Source organism: Dromiciops gliroides, chromosome 1 (genome assembly GCF_019393635.1).
Source record: "Dromiciops gliroides isolate mDroGli1 chromosome 1, mDroGli1.pri, whole genome shotgun sequence".
Lineage (NCBI taxonomy): Eukaryota > Metazoa > Chordata > Mammalia > Microbiotheria > Microbiotheriidae > Dromiciops > Dromiciops gliroides.
Window position 1 is genome coordinate 13,874,046 of NC_057861.1, and position 19,794 is coordinate 13,893,839.

Sequence of the window (19,794 nt, forward strand, 5' to 3'; positions counted from 1 at the left end):
ACTCTGGCAAAGGGCTGGGTAATAAGAGATAGGATCGGTGAGCTGGGTGTACTTATTAATGGAGCATAAAGTAAATAATCCTTTTGTCTGATACCTTCTGCCAGCGATGCTCCAATCTGCTCAATAATTCTCATTGCCATCTGTCATAGAAGGGAATTTATAGCCAAGCATCGTCCTGTTCCATTTTACAGCCACCTGGGAGCAAGTGTTTGTGGAGGGGCCGACACCTCTCTGGGTAGGCAGTGCTTCGATGGGAATCCCTTTTATTCTCTAAGGATGAGCCTGGCCCCAAACTTGGACAAACGTGAGTGACTGTTGTGAGCAGGTGTCCAGCCTATACTTTAAACGGTCCAGGGTTCCAAAGCCTCGGCCTCTAGAGCTGAGGACTGGCTGTGTGACCTTGGCCAAGTGCCTGGAATAGCTCGGACTTGCTCCAAGGCAGGCCAAATCTGAGGTCCCTCCTGGTCCTGACCCTGGCACTGCGTAGGAGGCCAGGACGCCAGGGGCAGCTTGATCTGGGCCGCGCTGCTTGCTTTGCTTCCTTCTTACCACCTTCTGCATCTCTAGCAGCAACGTGAAAATGACTTTAGCAATTGCCTTGTTGGCATCACACACATTTAAATGGTGAGAAACCGCACAGCCCCGAGGCTGGTGCTCTCATTCCTTTTCTGTGCAGACGGTAAATTAATTCACCAGTAAAGCATCTCATGGCAAACACAGGTCCTGCTCTTCTGCAGACCCTTCACTAGCCAAGAGGAAAAGACCAAAATGTGGTTGATGCTTGATGCTCCCTCCCCGCTCCCCCATGGAGCAGCAAGTTTGAGGAGGCAGGGGCTAACTATCTCCCACAGTGAAGCCCACCGCCTTTGTCAGTGAGCTCGGCCTCATCGAGAAGCTTTCGCCTCCATCACCACCCTGCTGTGTGAGCCTCTCTGTGTAACTAATTTCAACCATTGGTCACCGTTAAGGGTTCTGCAATGATTCATCATCGGAAGGGCTTTCCCCAGCCTCTGTTTTTAAATCGAGTTTCGCCTCTGTTCAAAAATAGCCATTTCTGTAGCATGCCTGTCCCTGCACAGAGTGCCATGTTCTCTGAGTTCAGAGATGGAACAATTAAGCCAGGAATCCTTTCCAATAAAACCACTTTATTCTGGTTTTCAGCAAAGTCCTTTATTAATCTCCTGTTCCACGTCCACTCCGCATGACTTCAGGTAACCCGGTACCTGTAAGTACTGTTGGCTTTGTCAACTCAGATGTGAGTAGTCAGTATGTGTAGAAATCATGCACCTCAGTTGTTGTTAGGTGTAAAAATACTTAAGGTGTATTTGAAATTTCTGCCTTTTCCCACCATCTAATTATTGAAAAAAGCATAGAAATCTTTATTCTATTTAAACACTTTCTTTGCACATTGGCCAGTGACTAATGCAAGGTCCTTTAAGAGTCTGTTCACTGCTCTGTATGTGTTTTTCCCGGCCGCTATCCGCTCAGAATGTTCCCATTGGTATCTGGCCTGTCATGCTTGTTCTAGCAGATAATGTGCCTTGCTTATTCTGTACCGGACCTTAGCTCCTTCCCTTTCCACCCTGACCAGGACATGCTCTTTAATAAAGGCATTTAGTGCAGCTGGTGAGCAAGGCTTCCCTCGACAAGCCAACAGGAGACTGCTTCCTCACCATTGAGCTACCCATTGAATAATCCTATCCTGCCAGACCAGCATCCAACCCTTTGGTCCAGATGCAGGACTGAACATCCTTCAGCGAAGGCTGGAGCTTCTGTGAAGGAGCCAGCAGTGCTTTGGGGGGGGTTGGTCTACACCACGTCAAAATCATCTGGCAGTGACCACTCTGAACAGCCCAGCCTGGGCTTGGGCTGTTCACAGAGGTGACACGGCACCCAGAGAGCAAACATTGATGCTACAGACAAGGAATGAGGATCATAGGCAACAAAACCCCAAAGCAGAACAGAGACTTTGGTCAAATGTCAGACTCCAGTTTTGTGTTGAAGGGCTTCCCTAGAATTTCAGTGACCAAGTGATTCCTTTTCCTCATGGGGCCTTTTGACTAACCTGTTATCTCCCTTTATTCCGAGCTGGTTGAAAAGAACTCACCCTGGTAATACTTGGTGCCCAGTTTGGCAGTGGGGCTTCTGTAGGCAGTGAGGTAAGAGAATCACACCCTCTGGGCCCAAGGGGACCAGCTTTAGCTCTGTAGGAAAGTGATGTTTAAAAAGTCTCCAGGTCTGCCAATCTAAATGCCCTTTGCCATCACCAGCCAAACAGTAGCTTAGGAGTGATGCACAGGAGTGTCCTTTGCCAAGGCCCTGAGAGCTGCCCATGCCCTGTTCTCAGCAGCCTCTGAACCCTGGGAATGAAGTCAGAATGGGGCTGGGGCTGGAGGCTGTGTCCCTCTGGCCCCTGGACAGGCAAAGGGTCCACTGTGGTCATGATTAGAACAGCAGCGGCTGCTGAGCTGAGCCTGGCCGCCCTCTGCTTTTGTTTCTCGTCTTTTTGTTTTGTTTTGTTTTGTTTTTGTTTTTAAGATGGCCACAAGAAATTTCACATGATGACATTCAACAAATAACCTTGTGGTTACTCTGAATCTTAACACTGTTAAACACAGGAGCAACATAACACAACAAGAGGACTGCACCTAGAGCCACGGAGTGAAAATGATGCATGGCTGTGTCTAAAAGAAACCCCTGAAGCAGATGATTGGGGGGAAAAACAAACCCAAGAAAATACAAGCTGGAAACTTCCATTTACAATAACCAAAGAAGAGAGAAATCCAACATGGTACTGATCCCAAAGGAAAGTGTCCTACTGAGGCGGGTCTGTGTCCGTGGCAGTGCCGCCTCAGCAAGGGGCACACTGCACTGGAGCCCTTCCCAGGCCAGGCCTCCGTCCCTCTGACCCACTCCTGCATAGAGACCGACTCATCGTCCTGGAGCAAAGATAAAATCAAGGGCCTGGCGTTCAGCTGCCGCCACATTCGGGTGCCACAAATCGACCATGAAAACCACTCTTGGCCCTTCTTCTGCTGAACCTGAGGAGAAGAGAGGATATAAGAGAAGCACAGAACATTGCAGATGTCATGGGTCAAATCACATTCCTCCAATCCACAATGTGCTGCTACTTGGCTTGCCCCTAAGCATATGTATTAGTTTTGTCTCTCAACACTACTTAAAGGGTTTCCATTATAGACACTAATTCTGAAGCTTCTCTGCCAAGACAAACTGTAAATAAAGGCAGGGCATGGAAGGACTTTAAAAAATGGGCCTTTTTATGGCCTAGGAGATAGACAGACAGACAGACGGACAGATGATGGATGGAAGAATGGATGGATAGATCATAGATACAGACAGATATAGAGGAAGACAGATGGACAGATAGATGGATAGACATAGATATGGATAGAGATCAGATGGATGGACAGATGGGGGGACACAGATGACGGAGGGAGGGATATAGATGATGGATGAGTAGATATGGAGATAGACATATGCACATATATCTATGTATGTGTTTATACATACACACACACATTTCTATGTCTATGTATCAGTGTTTACACATGACTGAAAAACATCATGTTCAAATCAGTCATCCCCTTCACAGAATACCATCCCTGGGAAGAAAATGCTATTTGATCATTTCCAGTTTCCCAGAGCAACCTAAAGCCAGGCCTTGGTGGGAAGCATGGAACCCTGCAAAATCTAGAGAGGAGCCAGGAAGCGTTTTTCACTTCCAAGAACCATAAACTCACCAAACTTTTAGAGTTGGAACATGTGGAAGGCAAAATTAAACCCACTGTTCCTAAACCCCAGTTGCTTGAAGGCACCCATTCTTCCTGATCTGTTGGGTTCCTTGTGGGGTTAATCTCTAGGGGGGCAGAGTTTGGTGATGGGGAAGATACTTGCCTTCATGGAATGCTGTATGCAGAAAAGAGTCATCAAACAGGAGGCACCGGCCCTCTGCCCAGCACTGGGGCTCTCCTCCCACCACCAGCTCACAGCCACTGGGAGTCTTCAGACCTTCATGTTCCAAACAGAAGAGAGAACAAGAGCAGGCATGACTCAGGAACAGCCTGAGATCAGAGGGCATTCTGCTTCGGCAAAGAGAGTGTTTAGAAAACCATAACTAGCCTCCTGTTTTTTATTCAGTCTCATTACTCCTGTGTGAAGATGGACTGGCAAATCCAGCATGGCAACACTTCTTCCCCACTAGATTAAGAGCTCAGGGAGGGCAGACGCTGACTGGCGTTCAGCTCTGTACCTCCCAGCACCAAGCCCTGAGGAGGTGCTCAGTACTTGTTAAACCAAGCCCCTCCAGGTGGAAATTCTGTTTAATGTACTCCAGGTGTTGTCACCGTCTCGTTAGGAGATGAGCCCCATGGCATACACATCACCTCCACAGGGGCCTAACACAGGACTTTCTTAATTTGAGGAGTTTCCTTCACCACCTACTGGGGAGATGTTAAAGAAAAGCCTAAAACTGTGGCCTTTCATAGGAGTGATGAATCAGGATGGCTGACGGTCTGGGATATACATAAAAGGAAACCAGATTAATAATCAAAGCCATAGGAGTCAGACACAAATGGTGATGAACAAGGCCGGGATGTCTACTGGAACACCAGGGGGCAGGGATTTACCTTTCTCTAGTATTTCTCATCTGAGTTTGAAGAAATCCTAGCATCACAGTAACTCTGACGGAAGGGACTTTAGAATTGCAGGCATCTAGGTTGTGCCGTGGATAGAGTACCTGGCCTTGGAATCAGGAAGACCTGAGTTCAAATTTGGCCTTAGGCTGTATGACCCTGGGCAAGTCACTTCACTCTGTTTGTCTCAGTTTTCTTATCTATAAAACAACCTGGAGAAGGAAATGGCAAAACAGTCCAGTATCTTTGCCAAGAAAATCCCAAATGGGGTCACAAAGAATCAGACGTGGCTAATCGATGGGGGCGGGGAGGGGAGGGAAGCTTTAGAATGTTTGAACTAGAAAGGAAATTGGAGATTGTATAATTATACAGTATTTCCCAACTCAAGCTATGCTGCAGACCATGGAAATACTCAATTTCCCTTCCTCAGGCTACTCTAGCCCTCACAGCCTCAGCTCATTGATTTTCTGTGGCTCAGGAGATAGGGACCTGGGAAAAAGAAAGATGGGGGGGCGGGGGCATGAAGGCAAGGCCAGGATTCAAGGTAAGGTCAGTGTTTAAAGTTAACAAGTTGTTATAACTTTTGAATAAAGATTTTGCAAACCAGTAAAAATCTGCCTTGAGCCGGTACCTGGTGAACCACGATGGAGTCCAACCCCTTGCCTCTTTGTCATTTATCAATGAAACCATTACACCTCAGCCTTTTAATATCTTTCATTGTGAGGGAACAGGCCAGCCCTTTCTGGAAGGATTTGCCCAGAAGGAAACCTTTCTTTAGATACCACAAGATCATACATAAGGGCTTCACAGACAAGGATTCTACACACAAGATCATACATAAGGGCTCCACAGACAAGGATTCGGCACACTACAGCTCTATTTCCGGCTTCACTGACTCACTATGGCAATGACGACAGACTAAGTTCTTTCATTTTCTTTCTGTGATTTAATTTCCCCAATAATTATAAGAGATCCCATTTACATGGCACATTATACTGTACAAAGTGCCATCCTCAGAAAGCTCTGTGAGGTCGGCAGTATAGGCATGCTCCCTCGGAAGCAAAGGAGCTTTGTGGCCATCACATACTCGGTGGATGTCAGAGCCAAGATGGGGGCCAAGGTCCTTCCAACTCCAAGCCCGGGATTCTTTCTCCTACAGCACACGGCCTCTCTCAGACAAAAGCTGGTGGGCTAGATAACACTTCCTTGCTTTCAGCCTCATCCCATTGATAATGCACACCGTGCCACGAAAACGGATGGAGCTCAGCAAGTGCACACGTAGTAATTATTCCAATTAAAGCTAATCTTATTTGTGAAGAGAATGCATTTCATTGAATGAGCAGATACTGCTTATTGATGGTGATGACATCAGCTACCCTCTACCCCCCACAGGGGCAACAGGAGGCTTAAGCCACATGGGGAAAGGGGAAGTTCAGTGGGCATGGAAGCAGGAAACGTGATCTGGGTGATACTGGACCAATCCTTTTCCATTCTGAGCTGCCAGTTTCCTCATCACGAGATAACAGCGTTGAGCTCGGTAATCCTGAAGGTTGCTTATTTTATCATTCTGTGGGCCAGTGACAACCCAGCCCACTACTTCCTGACCAAACAGAAAGGGACTCATTAGGGCCCATGGACAATCATTAGTTCTATGGGTCTGCTAGGCCTGTTACACTGGACAGAGTTCCAGCAATATGGCGGGGTTAGAGGAATCATCTATGTAGTGATTGTCCTGCCCATCCACTGGAGTGGAAAGAAAGGATGCTCTCATTTTTCACAGCCTCCAGCTGACTCATTCCCACTCACCACATTAGAGTGGAAAACCTATCCTGGCTTTTCATCTCCAGCTTGATGTTTCTTTTCTATACTTGTGTTCTTAGCTGTGTACCTATTCTTTCTGTTGCCAACGAGATTAGCTTAGCTGGCAGAAATGATCCTTGCCCCACATCTCAGTCCAGGATTGGGTAATGTCTGCATGCTGGCATTGGGCATCTTGGAAGCTGGGGAGCAGCTCCAGACTGTCAAAGATGGTTTGTTTCTCAGGGCCTTTGTGGTTTAGGAATGTGCTGCTTTGTCTGAAATACGCTTTGGAAAGAAAGAACAGGGGTTTCTCCGCTGATGGTGGATGAAGATGCAGAGAAAACTATGTGTCTACTGGCTGTTGATCCTTCATTAGTCTGCGGTCTCCAGGTCTCCCTAGGGACCTAGGGTGGGCTATTAATGTGGAACTGCCAAAAATCTGGTAAGAGCATGCAAAGAAAAAAAAATGATCTTTAATCATGGCAAACTTAAGCTGACTGAACAAAATCATGTATTAATGTGCTGTTAGCCAAAGTCCTCTGTCCTCTGTCCTTTGCTAAGGGTTAGCCGTTCAAAGGGGATCCTGCCTCACTACCATCTGATTGGGTAAGGACCTGACTCACTTTGGAGGTTTGCGGCAATGCGGTTGGAACATAAGAGGGGAGTGGCTCAATCAGAAATGCTAGGGAATAGATAGGCCAGAGGCCTGTGATTTCAACCGCCATCCTCTTGTCTACAGCCTGGGACAGGGAGAGCCCACACTGAGTCAGCCTTGACAGATAAGCCATTGGCTTTAGGCAGAACCCTTGAAGGGGGCCCAAGTCCATCCTTCCTACCATCAAGATTTCTGCCCCTTTTCTGACACCATGTGGTTTACGTGTGACAGGGTATGGCAAAGGGGCAGAGGAAGCAGGTGCCCACATGGCTCACCCCGTGAGCTTCTGAGAGCTGGAGCCTGTCCCCAGAGACTCCTATCAAAAGAATCACACGGCAGCAGGCTCTCCAGGAAGCAGCATGCCTTTCTTTCCTGAGACAGCCTAAAGCCTCAAAGGGAAAATTAATCCAAGGAATGAATTCCTGAAGAAAGCCCAGGCTCAGCAGGCTACACAGGAGACTAAATTTATGGAAAAATCACTGAATCTGGAATCAGGGGCCCCAGGTTTGACTTTGCCTTTACTGCCTGGGATTCTGGGAATGTTGCTGGCCTCAGATCTTTCTTCCCTCACCTATAAAATGAGAGTCTTGGCTTAGACCACCTCAGAGGCCTCTTCTGCCTTTAAAACCTTTTTTTTTTTTTAGTGAGGCAATTGGGGTTAGGTGACTTGCCCAGGGTCACACAGCCAGTAAGTGCCAAGTGTCTGAGGTCGGATTTGAACTCAGGTCCTCCTGAATCCAGGGCTGGTGCTCTATCTACTGTGCCTAGCTGCCCCTAGGATCAAAAGGTTTTAAAGGGGGCAGCTAGGTATCAAAGGTATTTGTATTCTTGCCCCATTCCCCCCACACCCTTTCTACTACTCTGAATCCTACAGAATTTTCAGGCTGTAACTCAAGTCTTGTCTTTTGTCCATGAAGTCATTCCTGACCAGGCTGATCCTATTCTTCCTCTACCCTTTCATAATACCTCCAGTCTGATCCACTCACTCATATGCAACAGCTTAGAGCACCTTTTAAAATTCCAGAAAGTGTCCCTTTTCGTGAGGCTAGTCCTTTCCCCCTCCCCCATCTAGACTAGAAGCATCTTCTCTTGTGTGCTTCCCCTCCTTCCCCCACACTCTGCCCAAGATAGTGCCCTGCATCTACCCAGAAGCCATGTAATGGATACTTAGTATTTGACTGATGTGGGGCAGCTAGAAAGCTAGGCCTGGAGTCAGGAAGACTCATCTTTGTGAATTCAAATCCAGCCTCAAACACGTAGGAGATATATGACCCTGGGCAAGTCACTCCACCCTATTTGCCTCAGTTTCCTCATCTATAAAATCAGCTGTAGAAGGAAATGGCAAGCTACTATAGTATCTCTGCCAAGAAAACCCCAAATAGGGTCACAAAGACTCGGACACAACTGAAAAACAACTTAATAACAACAAATTTGACTAATGTCTTCTCTTGAATTGGGAAGTTAATTATTTGCTTAAATTTTTATTTTTCTATCTATTTTATCTATCAATCTTTTGCGGGGCAGTGAGGGTTAAGTGACTTGCCCAGGGTCACACAGCTAGTAAGTATCAAGTATCTGAGGCTGGATTTGAACTCGGGTCCTCCTGAATCCAGGGCCGGTGCTCTATCCACTGTGCCACCTAGCTGCCTGAAAAGTTAATTCTCAAGAGTTCCTCTGAGCTCTCCGTTTCCCCTTGCTCCTTCCTAAAGCTGATAAACTCGAAACCATCAGTTTCAGAGAGCAGCTTCCCTTTGCTGAGGCTTCCTTAATATGCATCTCTTTCCAGGAATGTTAATAAGCCACACTGTCAATAGACAGAGTAGACTCATTCTTACCCAGATGGCTGGGGAATGGGGTGTTCTGATGAATAACTATTTTTGGCTATTCTCAGTTACCACACTTTTTTTTTTTCAGGGCAATTAGGGTTAAGTGACTTTGCCCAGGGTCACACAGCTAGTAAGTGTCAAGTGTCTGAGGCTGTATTTGAACTCATGTCTTCCTGAATCCAGGGCCGGTGCTTTATCCACTGCGCCACCTAGTTGCCCCGGTTACCACATTCTGAATAGCAGTTTTCAGAGGATCAAAATGAGACGTGCTTGACATGCTGTCTTCCCCGTTAAACTGTAAGCTCCTTGAGGGTAGGGACTGTCTTTTGCCTCTTTTTATATCCTCGGTGCTTAGCACAGGGTCTGGTGCATACATAGTAGGCATTTAATAAATATTGACTGATGAAGCCATAAGGCTTCGCACAGTCCCTGGCACACAACAGGTGCCTAATAATTGTTTACTGATTGACTGATGAAGCCACAGTACTGATTTCCATTATTTTAGGGAGCTGTGATTTCAGCAATATGAGAATGCACCCCTCCCATGGATGCAGACCATGCCTCAGAGTGTCCAAAAACTGCTGTGGCCCCAAAGAACCCATCCCCTGGTGGTCCACTCACTCACAAATATTTTTTTCCACCTTAGCTAAGTTGATTTCTGGGACAACACATTACAAAGCCTATGCTATGCTGGACATAACTAGATCTTTCCTTGATTCAGTATGTACTTAAGGCTTTCCAAGGCCTGTGGCTTCTCACAAACATCAATTATCTGTCTCCAACATGGAGTAGTGGAGAGACTTGGGTTCAAATCCGACCTCAAGTATAGCTGCATGACTGCCCATGCTAACTGACTTTCCTCAACCTCAGTTTCCTTGCCTATAAAATGTAGGCCATAATCGCACCTACTTCATAAAGCTGTTAAGGTTCAAGTGGGGTTACACAGGTAAAGCACCTTGCAAATTTTAAAGGGCTAAATAAAAGCCACGATTCTCATTGTTGTTGTTGTTCCTACTAGTACTAGAGCCTGGCAGATGCGTGGCTAAGAGGCCTCAATTCACACTGTATCTCTGGTGTATCCCCCCAAGATGATTTGACATTCCTGTTCTCAGCTTGCTTCCTTGTCATCTGCTCTTCCTCAGAACAGCACAGGGCAGAATGGGAATGAGAGTAAGCATGTGTCTGCTGACTTGAGCTTTCTCATTTGGATTTCTGATAAACACAAGTTGACTGTACTCAGAAACGTGGCTTCCGTGGCCTCTCATCCCTCCTATCTCCCAACGACTTACGTACCTAAGTGGCATCGGATGCGGATATTGGTAGGTCCATAGTGCTCTGTGATAACCGTGCCAGGACTCAGTACTGAGATGCACGCATTCCCAAAGACATTATTACCAATGCAGGTGCGAAGGCTTCCAAGCAAACGGTACGTCCGTGGGCATTTTCTGCAGTTCCTGGGAACACACACCCCCTGGTTCACCAAATAAAAAGTGAACCACTCCCCACTGGGGGTACTGTTCATTTTCCATCCCTGCGGAAGGCTGCAGTTGGAGAAAGCTTTGTAGAGAGTCTCAAACTCACACAGGATGGTCTGGAAGTTGCGTTCCAACAGCTCCACGTCATGCTTCTGTGCGTCTCGGGAGAAGTAAGGAGTGGTGGGTAAGTCTGGCAGGAAGAAGACTTCTGGCTTCTGGATGGACGGCCGGCTATTCAAGTAGCGCCCTTGCTCACGGATTCCCTTGTGGATCCTGCCCATGCCAGACCAGGAGTACCGTTTGGCATACTCTTGCAAGTTGTGATAGAGTTTCTGGTTAAGTCCGTCGTTGTGGGTACAACGTACACACTCGGGTGAGTGGCAGTACACATAACCATTCTGTAGCCCATTGACATCTGCGCTCTGTATGAGGGAATTCACAGTGACATAGGGCCGAGGCTGTTCCCGGCCTACATGGTAACAGTACCATACAAACAAGACCAGCAGGCAAGCCACGGTCGTGACTGCCGTGGTGTCACAGTCCCGAACAGATTGGATGCCGGTCGCGATACAGTCCCTGAGTCCATCCAGTGACCAGCTCCAATCCAGTAGCCACGCCACCGACATTTTTGTGCAGTTGTTGTTAGACGTACGGAGTATGGTCAGGCGATTTGTCCTCGGCTGTCCCAAGGGCACCCACACCATGCAGGTCAGTACAGATGAGGAAGGCTGACTCAGGATGGGGAAGGCATGGCTGCGGCTGCTCCCTGCATGCTGGTATGGGCTTCATGAACAAACCCTGTTATGAGTGATCACATCTTCATGGCTGGGTGGGTGGGAAAGAGATGGTCTACACTAGGCAAATTGTCAGGTTCTGGGTCTCCTTAGCTGGGACGAGTCATTCTGAAATATCCTTGAAGCTGTCCAACTCTGGAAAAACAAAGACCCAGAAGTATGAAAGGTGTTTCATGGATGTCTGAAAATAGAAGCTCCTCAATTAGATTAGATATTGATGGGAAAGGCTGATTTCTATTTCATAAATGCTTGGTCTCTATCAAGTACGGTGTAATAAAATGTACTTGTTAGGTACTTTATTAGACAGTCCCAGATTCCAAAGCTTCTCAAAGGGCAGAGGGGGTTGTTTAAAGGGAGCCCAAGTTTTGCTTTCTAGGATTAATTATAGGATCACAGAGCTAGAAGGGACCACAGAGGCCGCCTGCTCCAAACCATTTACTTATAAGAGAGAGAAAGAAAATGAAAACTAGACAATTGAGGTGACTCACCCAAGGTCGGCCAGCCGCGAAGGGGGAGAGTGGGGACTGCCTTAGCTTGGCTCAGACAGAAAAAGCCCCACTAGGTCTGCGAATCACTTTCTATACACGGTCACATCTGAGTCTCACAAGGACCCCGGGAAGCATAAGGGTCATGAGGATTCCCGTTTTTGGTTTGTTTTTACCTACTTTGCTCTGTCTGATACAGGTCATGATCATGCTTCTCTTTGGACTCTGGGGAAACAGTCGGGTTCTTGATTTGAAATACACACACATATGTAGATATTTAGATACATACAAACATAGAGACATGCACATACATATGGATGAACATACCTACATGCATGTATGTGTGTCTGTATACATTCATGCATAGACACATGCCTATACAAATATATGTAGCTATATACATAAACACATAGAGATACATATACATGCATGCACACGTTTGTATATATTGTAGGGGCCAAATTTTAATTGGGGAGTGTTAGGCGGCTCACCGCAATACTGGGGCAAGGAAGGAGATTAACAGTCTCTTTCAAAAACAGAACAGGGTTTATTAACAGGAACAAACTTAAAATACAAGTAAGATTAGTAGAATTAAGAAAAAGGGAATGGCGGAAGGAAAATAATATGATCTGAATCACACCACCGCCTGGGGCTAAGCAGAGCATACAGCTGTGTCCCATCTCTTTCCAGCTCAAATGACAGAATGACGAATCTCCTCCCTTCACCTTACCAGCAAGCCCTGGGCTGTCCCCACACAGCCCCAAGCTAATTGGCTGGCAGCCCTGACAGTCACATGACTGCCCTCACTGGGCTTGCAGTCATTATAATTTTGCCAGGCCCATCTAGGCATTGGCGCATGGTGATGATGAGAGCTGCTGACGCCATGGCGACGGCTACAGCCAGTAGGTCACGGAGCTGGGGGGGGGGGGGGGGTCCAATCCTAGCCAAAGGATGGGGTCATAAAAACCTCAAATCACAATTCTTTACAATATGCATGTATATATCTATACATATCAATACACATGCATGTGCACATATACAGAATATATGCATATACACATACACAATGATATATACATACATATATGCATATACATATACATGCATAGATATACATGTGTATCTATGTATGTACCCATCTATTTTTCTGTATATCTATCTACCTATCTACCTACCTACCTATCTATCTATCTATCTTATCTATATCTCCCAGCATTCCTTCACCTTCAGGGGTTATGGAGGTGAGAAAAACATACTAGATGAAACCTAAAGTCTCTACCAACCAGGAAAGCAGACTCATACCCTTACCAGGAGTCCTATCCCTTTCACAATGCAAATTAAACTACAGAGAAAAGCTGTGTTTTGCCTCTCCCTCCCTTTAGGACTGCTGTTAACACTGTCTAGCCCGCGCACATGGACACTCAATAAATGGTAAGTAACTATCCGAACACAGTTTCCGTTGCCAAATAAGTCTATAAAGTCCTTGCCCTGTTCCCCAGGGTTCTTCCTCTGAACCCCACGGGGCCTACCCTGCTGGCTACATCCTGATGATTACATGAAGTTGTGAACACTGTCCATTTGCTAAGCAAAGTCATGAGTAACAAACTTGGAAACAAAACAAATCCAGTCAGAGGCAACCATCCTTGGTCCCAGAAAGCTGCCTGTGTAAACAAGGAACTTCTCAAAAGTGAAACTATCTAGGCAGAAGTTTGTTTGTTTTACAACCAAAGCAAATGGAACTTTCTCTTGGAATATAAGTTCCTTGAGGGTAGAGAACTGGAGATCTCTGCCACCAGCACAGCTCCCGGTGCTTAATAAAAACTCCATTAGAAACTTGCTGAGCCATAACCCAGCACTGGATGAATACCCATTGAGCCAAAAGGGGTTATCATCCAAATAGGTGCTTCCCCCCCCCCCAGCTTTACAGAGAACAAAGTAAAAAAAAAAAGTTCCTTCCTTGATCACATTATGGTTTCTTCTATGTTTGGGATGGATAAACAATGAGCTAAACACAAGGTCATCAGCCAGTCAAAAATATTTATGAAGCGCCATGATGTTTTTATTTCTAGGAACCATAAAATTGGGGAGATTGGAAGAAAGCAGAAGCTCTCGCAGCACTGGACCAAAGATCTGGAGCTGGGGCCTCCGAGGTCATCCTGTCTGACCCTGTCATTTGACATAGCTGATATGGGACCCTTGAGTAAAGAAAACGTAGAAAAGTAAATATGGGATATCTGAGTATTGAGCATACACAAAAAATACCTTCTTCCCCTAAAAACCAATGAATGAGAGTTTTGTTCCAGATCTTTTTATGCTTTTTTTGGTTCTTTCTGAGACTACTGAAGAGGAAAGGGAGCCGGGGGAATGTCATGTTACATAATTATTGGGTAGAAATAAAAGTTTTGGGGGCTCTAGTGTCTTCTCAATAACTCTCCTTCCCCCAGCCCTCTGCCATCTCCAGAGCTGCAGGTTTTTTTTTTCTTTAGGGCAAGAAAGACAAATAAAGGTGAGGTCTTGGATTCCTGGAACCTGGGTGTGGTCTACCTGAGTGGTGATAAGGCACTTTTATCAAGGGGGGCTCATTTGGCTGAACCATGATGACCCCTTTGGATTTGGATTTTCAGACTGTCTTGTGGGGGAGAGGAAGCAATAGTATAAAAGACTATTATTTGGGGAAAAAAATAATTTGAACAGTCAGGCACCTATTAAGTGGAAATCCAAACCAGGCCCTTTAATCATAAATGTTTCCCAGCTAGGCAGTGCAGTGGATAGAGCACCAGGTCTGGAGTCAGGAAGACCTGAGTTAAAATCTGGCCTCAGATACTCAGTAGTTGTGTGATTCTGGGCAAGTCATTTCACCCTGTTTGCCTCAGTTTCCTCATCTGTCAAATAAGCTGGAGAAGGAAATGGCAAACCACTCCAGCATTTCTGCCCATAAAAACCCCAAATGGGGTCATGGAGAGCTAGCTATGACTGAACAAATCACAAATGTTTCAGTCGAACATGATACACAAACATAACAGCTATCAATAGAAGGAAGGGGGGTATACCTACAATTTACAGATCTCTCCCCTCAAAAAAGCAGTATCTTTGATATACAGAGAAAGGTTGAAATTAAAAACAAATGACTAGAGGGAAAGAGAGGCCAAGATCTCCAGTTCTCTGCCCAATGCTCTCCCCAAAAGATCATAAGCAGTCAGTGTGAAACAAGGACTTTTCGAAGTCATCAGTTGTTCTGGGTGACTGGCCAACTTATGCCGTCAATAGCTGACCTTCCAATAGCCCTTTCAGCACATAAATTATCTCATCATTAAAGCAATCCGGCGGTGAGGAGAGCTATTATTCTCATCACACAGATGAGGAAACTGAGTCTCAGAAGGTGAAGAGATTGCTCGGGAACATGGCGTCAACATCTGAGGCAAAATCTAAGCACAAGCCTCAAGTCTTGGAGTTAATAAGGCTACCTCCAAGGCTCTATCCACCACCATGCCGTTCTGCTTCTTGATTCACTGTGCCCACAATAAACAGCTAAGGTCTGGAATCCTTAACGACACACAGGACAGAAGAACTGACAACACAACTGATTTAAGAGTAGGAAGGAGGTAAGAAACTGTCAGAATCCATCCTTCCTTTTGAAGGAAACAAACATTTTTACAAATGTGTATTTCATCTGATCCTTGAAACAGTCCGGGGAGGTAAGTGCTATGATTACTCTCATTTTACAGATGGGAAACTGAGGGTTAGGAAGGTTATGACTTTCACAGAACCACATAGCCAGCCCTAGAGCCTGGATTCACACCAGATTAAATCATTTGCCCAAGGTCATGCTGCTCAGAATAAATATCAAGACGACACTCAAACCCAAGCCTAGTGCTAAAGCCCAAGTGTCAAACCAGGATCAGGTCTGAGTCCAGCCTGGCTAGTCCAGACTCGTAGCAGAAAGTCCAACACCATTGGCCCAGGCCTGCAGGGAGGCTTCAGTTTAACCCAATCTCGTGGCTGCCTCTCACAGAGCCTCTAGAAATCTTTGTACCCCACGGAGTGCTACAGTGTTTGTGGCATGACGACAACTCCGACTCACATTCACACGGCATTTCACGGTTTACAAAGCACTTGGTTCTCAACAACCCGTGAGGCAGAAAGTGTCAAGATCGTTAATCTGCTCTGATAGATGAAGAAAGGGAGCCTCACAAAAGTTAAGGGACTCGACCACAGTTTCCCAGCTAGTAAGTGACAGGGATGGGTGCCTGACCTCCATTCGCTGTGTCTCAGTGCTTAATGTGTGTTTGTAACATGCATGAATGCCTGCTAACCGCTGAGACTAAGTGGTACCTAGTAGTTTATATGAGGCTACTCCCAGGGTGGCAGTCTGGGAGGCCTGTAGTCTCAGCCCACCCTGGCTGTAGCCATCACCCCTCCCTTCAAATACAGCCTTGGATAGCTTTCAATGCAATTGGGTGATCTCCTCCTTAAACCAGCAGGATTCCCTCCAGAAGCATTGATTAGGTGCCTACTGTGGGTAAGGCCTTGGCTAGCTGCCAGGAGACATATACCCACTCTTTCAGTACCTACTATGTGCAGCTCCTGGCACCAAAATACTCAGAAGGGTTTGGTACTCAGAGAGGATGTGATCTCATAGACATCGCCTGTCTACCAGAAGCTCCTACATGACCTGTCTTGTGAGGGGGAAGGGAGCAGACTGTAGAATCTGGAGGAAGAAAGGCCCTTAAAAGATCATCTATCTAGTCATGGAAGAATTTCAGGGCTGTAAGGGGTCTTGGTAATCTTCCAGCCCAACTCATGTTTGAACAGCAATGTCCTCTATAACATACAGAGAGGTGGTCAACTTAGCCTTTGCCTGGAGCTAGGCAATGAATGAGAACACCCCGCCTCCCAAGGAAGCTGATTCCACTTTGGCTTAGCTCTGATGGTGGGGAAGTTGTCCCTTCCATCCAGCTGAATTCTGCCTCCTGGAACTTCCAATCACGGCTTCAGGTTCTGACTTCTGGGACCAAACAGAACAAGTCTAAGCTTATTTGCATGACAGCCCTGAGTCTTTTCCAGGCACCTCCAGTTCCTTCAGTTGATCCTGTAAGGGTATGGATCCAAGGGCCACTGGCCATGCTGATTGCCCAAGCTTTTCAATGCCCTTTCTAAAAAGTGATGTTCAGAATGGAGAATACGCCTCCTCATGCTTCCAGACCAGGACGAGTAGAGAAGGACTATTACAAAGACTGCATTGGCTTTCTAGGGGGCTACCACATCACACCATTGACTCCATTTAAGCTTGTAGGCCACTCAGATCTCCAGATTTCTTTCTTTCTTTCTTTTTCCCCCTTGAATTAATACAAGCTGCCATCTCACCATGCCTGTCTCTCCCTTCTTGGACTTTGACATCCCTTCTTTGAACCCAAGTGGAAGAATGAACATGTACCCCCATTAAATTTCATTTGATTAGATTTAGCTCAATGTGTTGTTCTAGTCAATTCCCCCATTTTTACAGAAGGGAAAAGGGCCCAGAGAGGGTGAGTGACTTGTCTCTGGTCACAGAGGGAGAAAGGGAGCCAGGATCAGACACCAAGCCCTTTGGCTCCCTTCTGAGGTCTCTTTCAGCTTTACTTCTGCGATCCAGTGACCTCCCCCTCCCCAAATCTGGGTACTGTTCCGAGGGTTTGGGGAAGCTGGGGCTTTAAGGGCCAGTCTAATTTTTCCTCTCATTAAAAAGCTTACCGTTTGGGAGCCCCAACCAAAGGGGACAAACAAGGCAGGGGCAATCAGGGCCAGGGCAGGTGAGGAGAGGCCCTTCCAGAGGAAACCGACTTTCCCCTCCCCCATGCCGAGCATTTGGAAGGAGAGAGAGAGATAGAGAAGAGAGAGTAGGTGGGAGGGGAGGAGGCAGGGGAAAGGGGGGAGATAGGGAAAGGAAAGAAATGAAGCCAGAGTGGAAGGGGGAAGGGAGGAGAGGGAAAGGAAGAAGTGAGAAGGGGCAGAAAAGGAAGAGGGAATGAGGAGTCAAGAGTGGGGAGAGAAGAGGGAAGGGCGGGATATACTTGGGAGGGGGAGAGAGACAGGGAGGGGGAGGAAGAAGATGGGGAGGGGGAGGAAAGAGGATGATGGGAAGGGGGAGGGAGATGGAGAGAAGGGACAGAGATGGGGAGGAGGGATGGAAAGGGATGGAGAGGAGGAGGAGGAGGAGGAGGAGGAGGAGGAGGAGGAATGGGGAGGCAGACTGTAGAGAGAGATAAGCAGAGGGCGGTGAGAGCCGCTGACCCCTCGGGCCGGGCCGGGCCGGGCTGGGGACTGGGGGATTCCTCTTCCTCCCTCTCCATCCCTCCTCCTCTTCTTCCTCCATCCCTCCGGCGCTCTGCTTCTAGCTCTGCTCGCTCCCTTACCTGGCTCCAGCCGCGCCCCGGGCCGGGGGCTGCCTTCGCCCTCGGCCCTCCCGGCCTGGGGGAGGGGAGTGGCTGGCCGCCCCCTCCTCCTCCTCCTCCTCCTCCTTCCTCTCTCCGCCGCCTCGAGGGGACGCCTCCTCCGCCGCCTCCCCGGCCCCAACCCCGCTGCCAGCCAGCGCTGCGCTCGCTCCGCGGAGCCGGGCGGGGGAGGGACCACAACTCCCACAATGCGCCGCGCCCGCCCCAGACCGCGATTGGAGAGGCGGTGACGGGGGGGCGGGGCCGAGGAGGGAGGTGAGAGGCGCGGGGGCGCGCACTGCGAGGCACGGGGAGTGGGGACGCGCAGGGGTGCGGGGCCGGGGAGGAGGAGGAGGAGGAGGCGCCTCGAGGACGCAGAGCGCAGAGACTGGACGCGGGGCCGGGGGACTCGAGGACCGGACTGCCAGTGGCCGGGGACCACCGTGGCCTTGACCTTGAAGGGTAGGGATCCGAGAGCAAGGACCGTCCAGTGCAACCTGCGCAGCGACAGACCCACAGGGTCTCTGCTTGGATACCTCGAGTGATGTGAAACTCATGACCTCTTTGATGGCCCATTCCTCTCAGGGAAGAAGGGAGGAGGGAGTTCCTCGTGGGGGCCTTTCCCCCGACTTCTGCCCCAAATTGGCCGCTTTGCAGCTTCTGCACGTTGCCCTGGGGCCAGGAGTACCAGCCTAACCCTTCTTCCCTGTCACCCCAACTCTTAGCACTTCGAGGTTTTCAAAGCGCTTTACTAGTATTATCTCACTGGATCCTCACAGCAACCCCGGGATGCTACTGTGATCCTCATTTACAGTTGAGGAAACTGAGAAAACAAAGGTTAAGTAATTTGCCTGGGGTCGCACAGCTAGTAACTGTCTGAGGGGGAGGATTTGAACTCTGGTCTGCCTGATTCAAGGTCCAGTGCTCTAAAATGAAGAATAAAGAACAACTCTGAAAGACTTTGGTGATCTGATCAGTTATTCTAGAGGGCCACTACCCATCTCCTTCCAGGAGGGATAGGCACTGCACCTCTGTTGTTGTTGTGAGTCCTTCAGTCATGCCCCACTCCTCGTGACCCCATGCACCACAGTACTCCAGTACTGTCCATGGGCTTTTCTTGGCAAAGATACTCCAGTGGTTTGCCATTTCCTTCTCCAGCTGCCTCCCTATAGGATCCTAAATAGTGTCATGAAAGGTCATCTAGTCCAATATATAAACGGGGAAATTTGCGATCTAGCGAATTGCCTTGTTTAGAGCTTTCAGGCAACTAAAGGTGATTTAAGCAGGAAGAACTTCTCAGTCAGCCTCTTCTCCTTTCCTTCTGTTAGATGAATCACAGACCAATCCTAGAGCATCAGAGCAGGATGGGACCTCAGAAACTATTGAGTCTATCACCCGATTAGCACTAACTAACAAGCCACATAACATAGGGCTAGTCAATTACTTCACAGACTGTCAAGAGTTGGAAAGGAACTCAGAGGTCATGTAGTTAAACTCCCATCAGTATTGAGAATCCTCTGCACAGCATGCAAGGAGACTCATCCAGTCTCTATCTGGAGACCGTCAGGAATAGAGAATTAGTGTTGCTTTTAAAAGAACTTTGAATCTGAAGTTGAAAGACCTGGGTTCAAATCCTCTCTGTTGCTTCCCAGTTATATTATGTAGCTAGGTAGAGGGAGAGCTCAGTTCTCCTTATT

General features: G+C 47.6%; 1 protein-coding gene across 2 annotated transcripts; it reads right to left on the reverse strand.

Moving 5' to 3' along the window:
- Window positions 1-1,463: 1,463 nt before the first annotated feature.
- Window positions 1,464-18,264, reverse strand: ASPHD2 (aspartate beta-hydroxylase domain containing 2). 2 transcript variants are annotated; one of them, XM_043978267.1, is made up of 4 exons: window positions 18,080-18,259; window positions 10,227-11,337; window positions 3,916-4,029; window positions 1,464-3,041 (listed from the first exon to the last, which is right to left on the reverse strand). In XM_043978267.1, the coding sequence occupies exons 2-4, from the start codon at window positions 11,110-11,112 to the stop codon at window positions 2,932-2,934; spliced, it is 1,110 nt and encodes a 369-aa protein (XP_043834202.1). In that variant the 5' UTR covers window positions 11,113-11,337; window positions 18,080-18,259; the 3' UTR covers window positions 1,464-2,931. The 2 variants fall into 2 exon arrangements, with proteins under 2 accessions (XP_043834202.1, XP_043834203.1); XM_043978268.1 differs by lacking the exons at window positions 1,464-3,041; window positions 3,916-4,029 and adding an exon at window positions 5,637-6,891 and having other exon boundaries at window positions 18,080-18,264.
- Between the last annotated feature and the right edge of the window lie 1,530 nt (window positions 18,265-19,794).

Excerpts from the sequence above, each read along its gene's own strand:
- ASPHD2 (XM_043978267.1), bottom strand. The coding sequence starts at position 11,112 with ATGGTGTGGGTGCCCTTGGGACAGCCGAGGACAAATCGCCTGACCATA. Across the intron at positions 4,030-10,226 it reads CCGCATCCGATGCCACTTAG|GTCTGAAGACTCCCAGTGGC; the intron begins GTACGTAAGTCG and ends TGGAACATGAAG. Across the intron at positions 3,042-3,915 it reads GCATACAGCATTCCATGAAG|GTTCAGCAGAAGAAGGGCCA; the intron begins GCAAGTATCTTC and ends TCTTCTCCTCAG.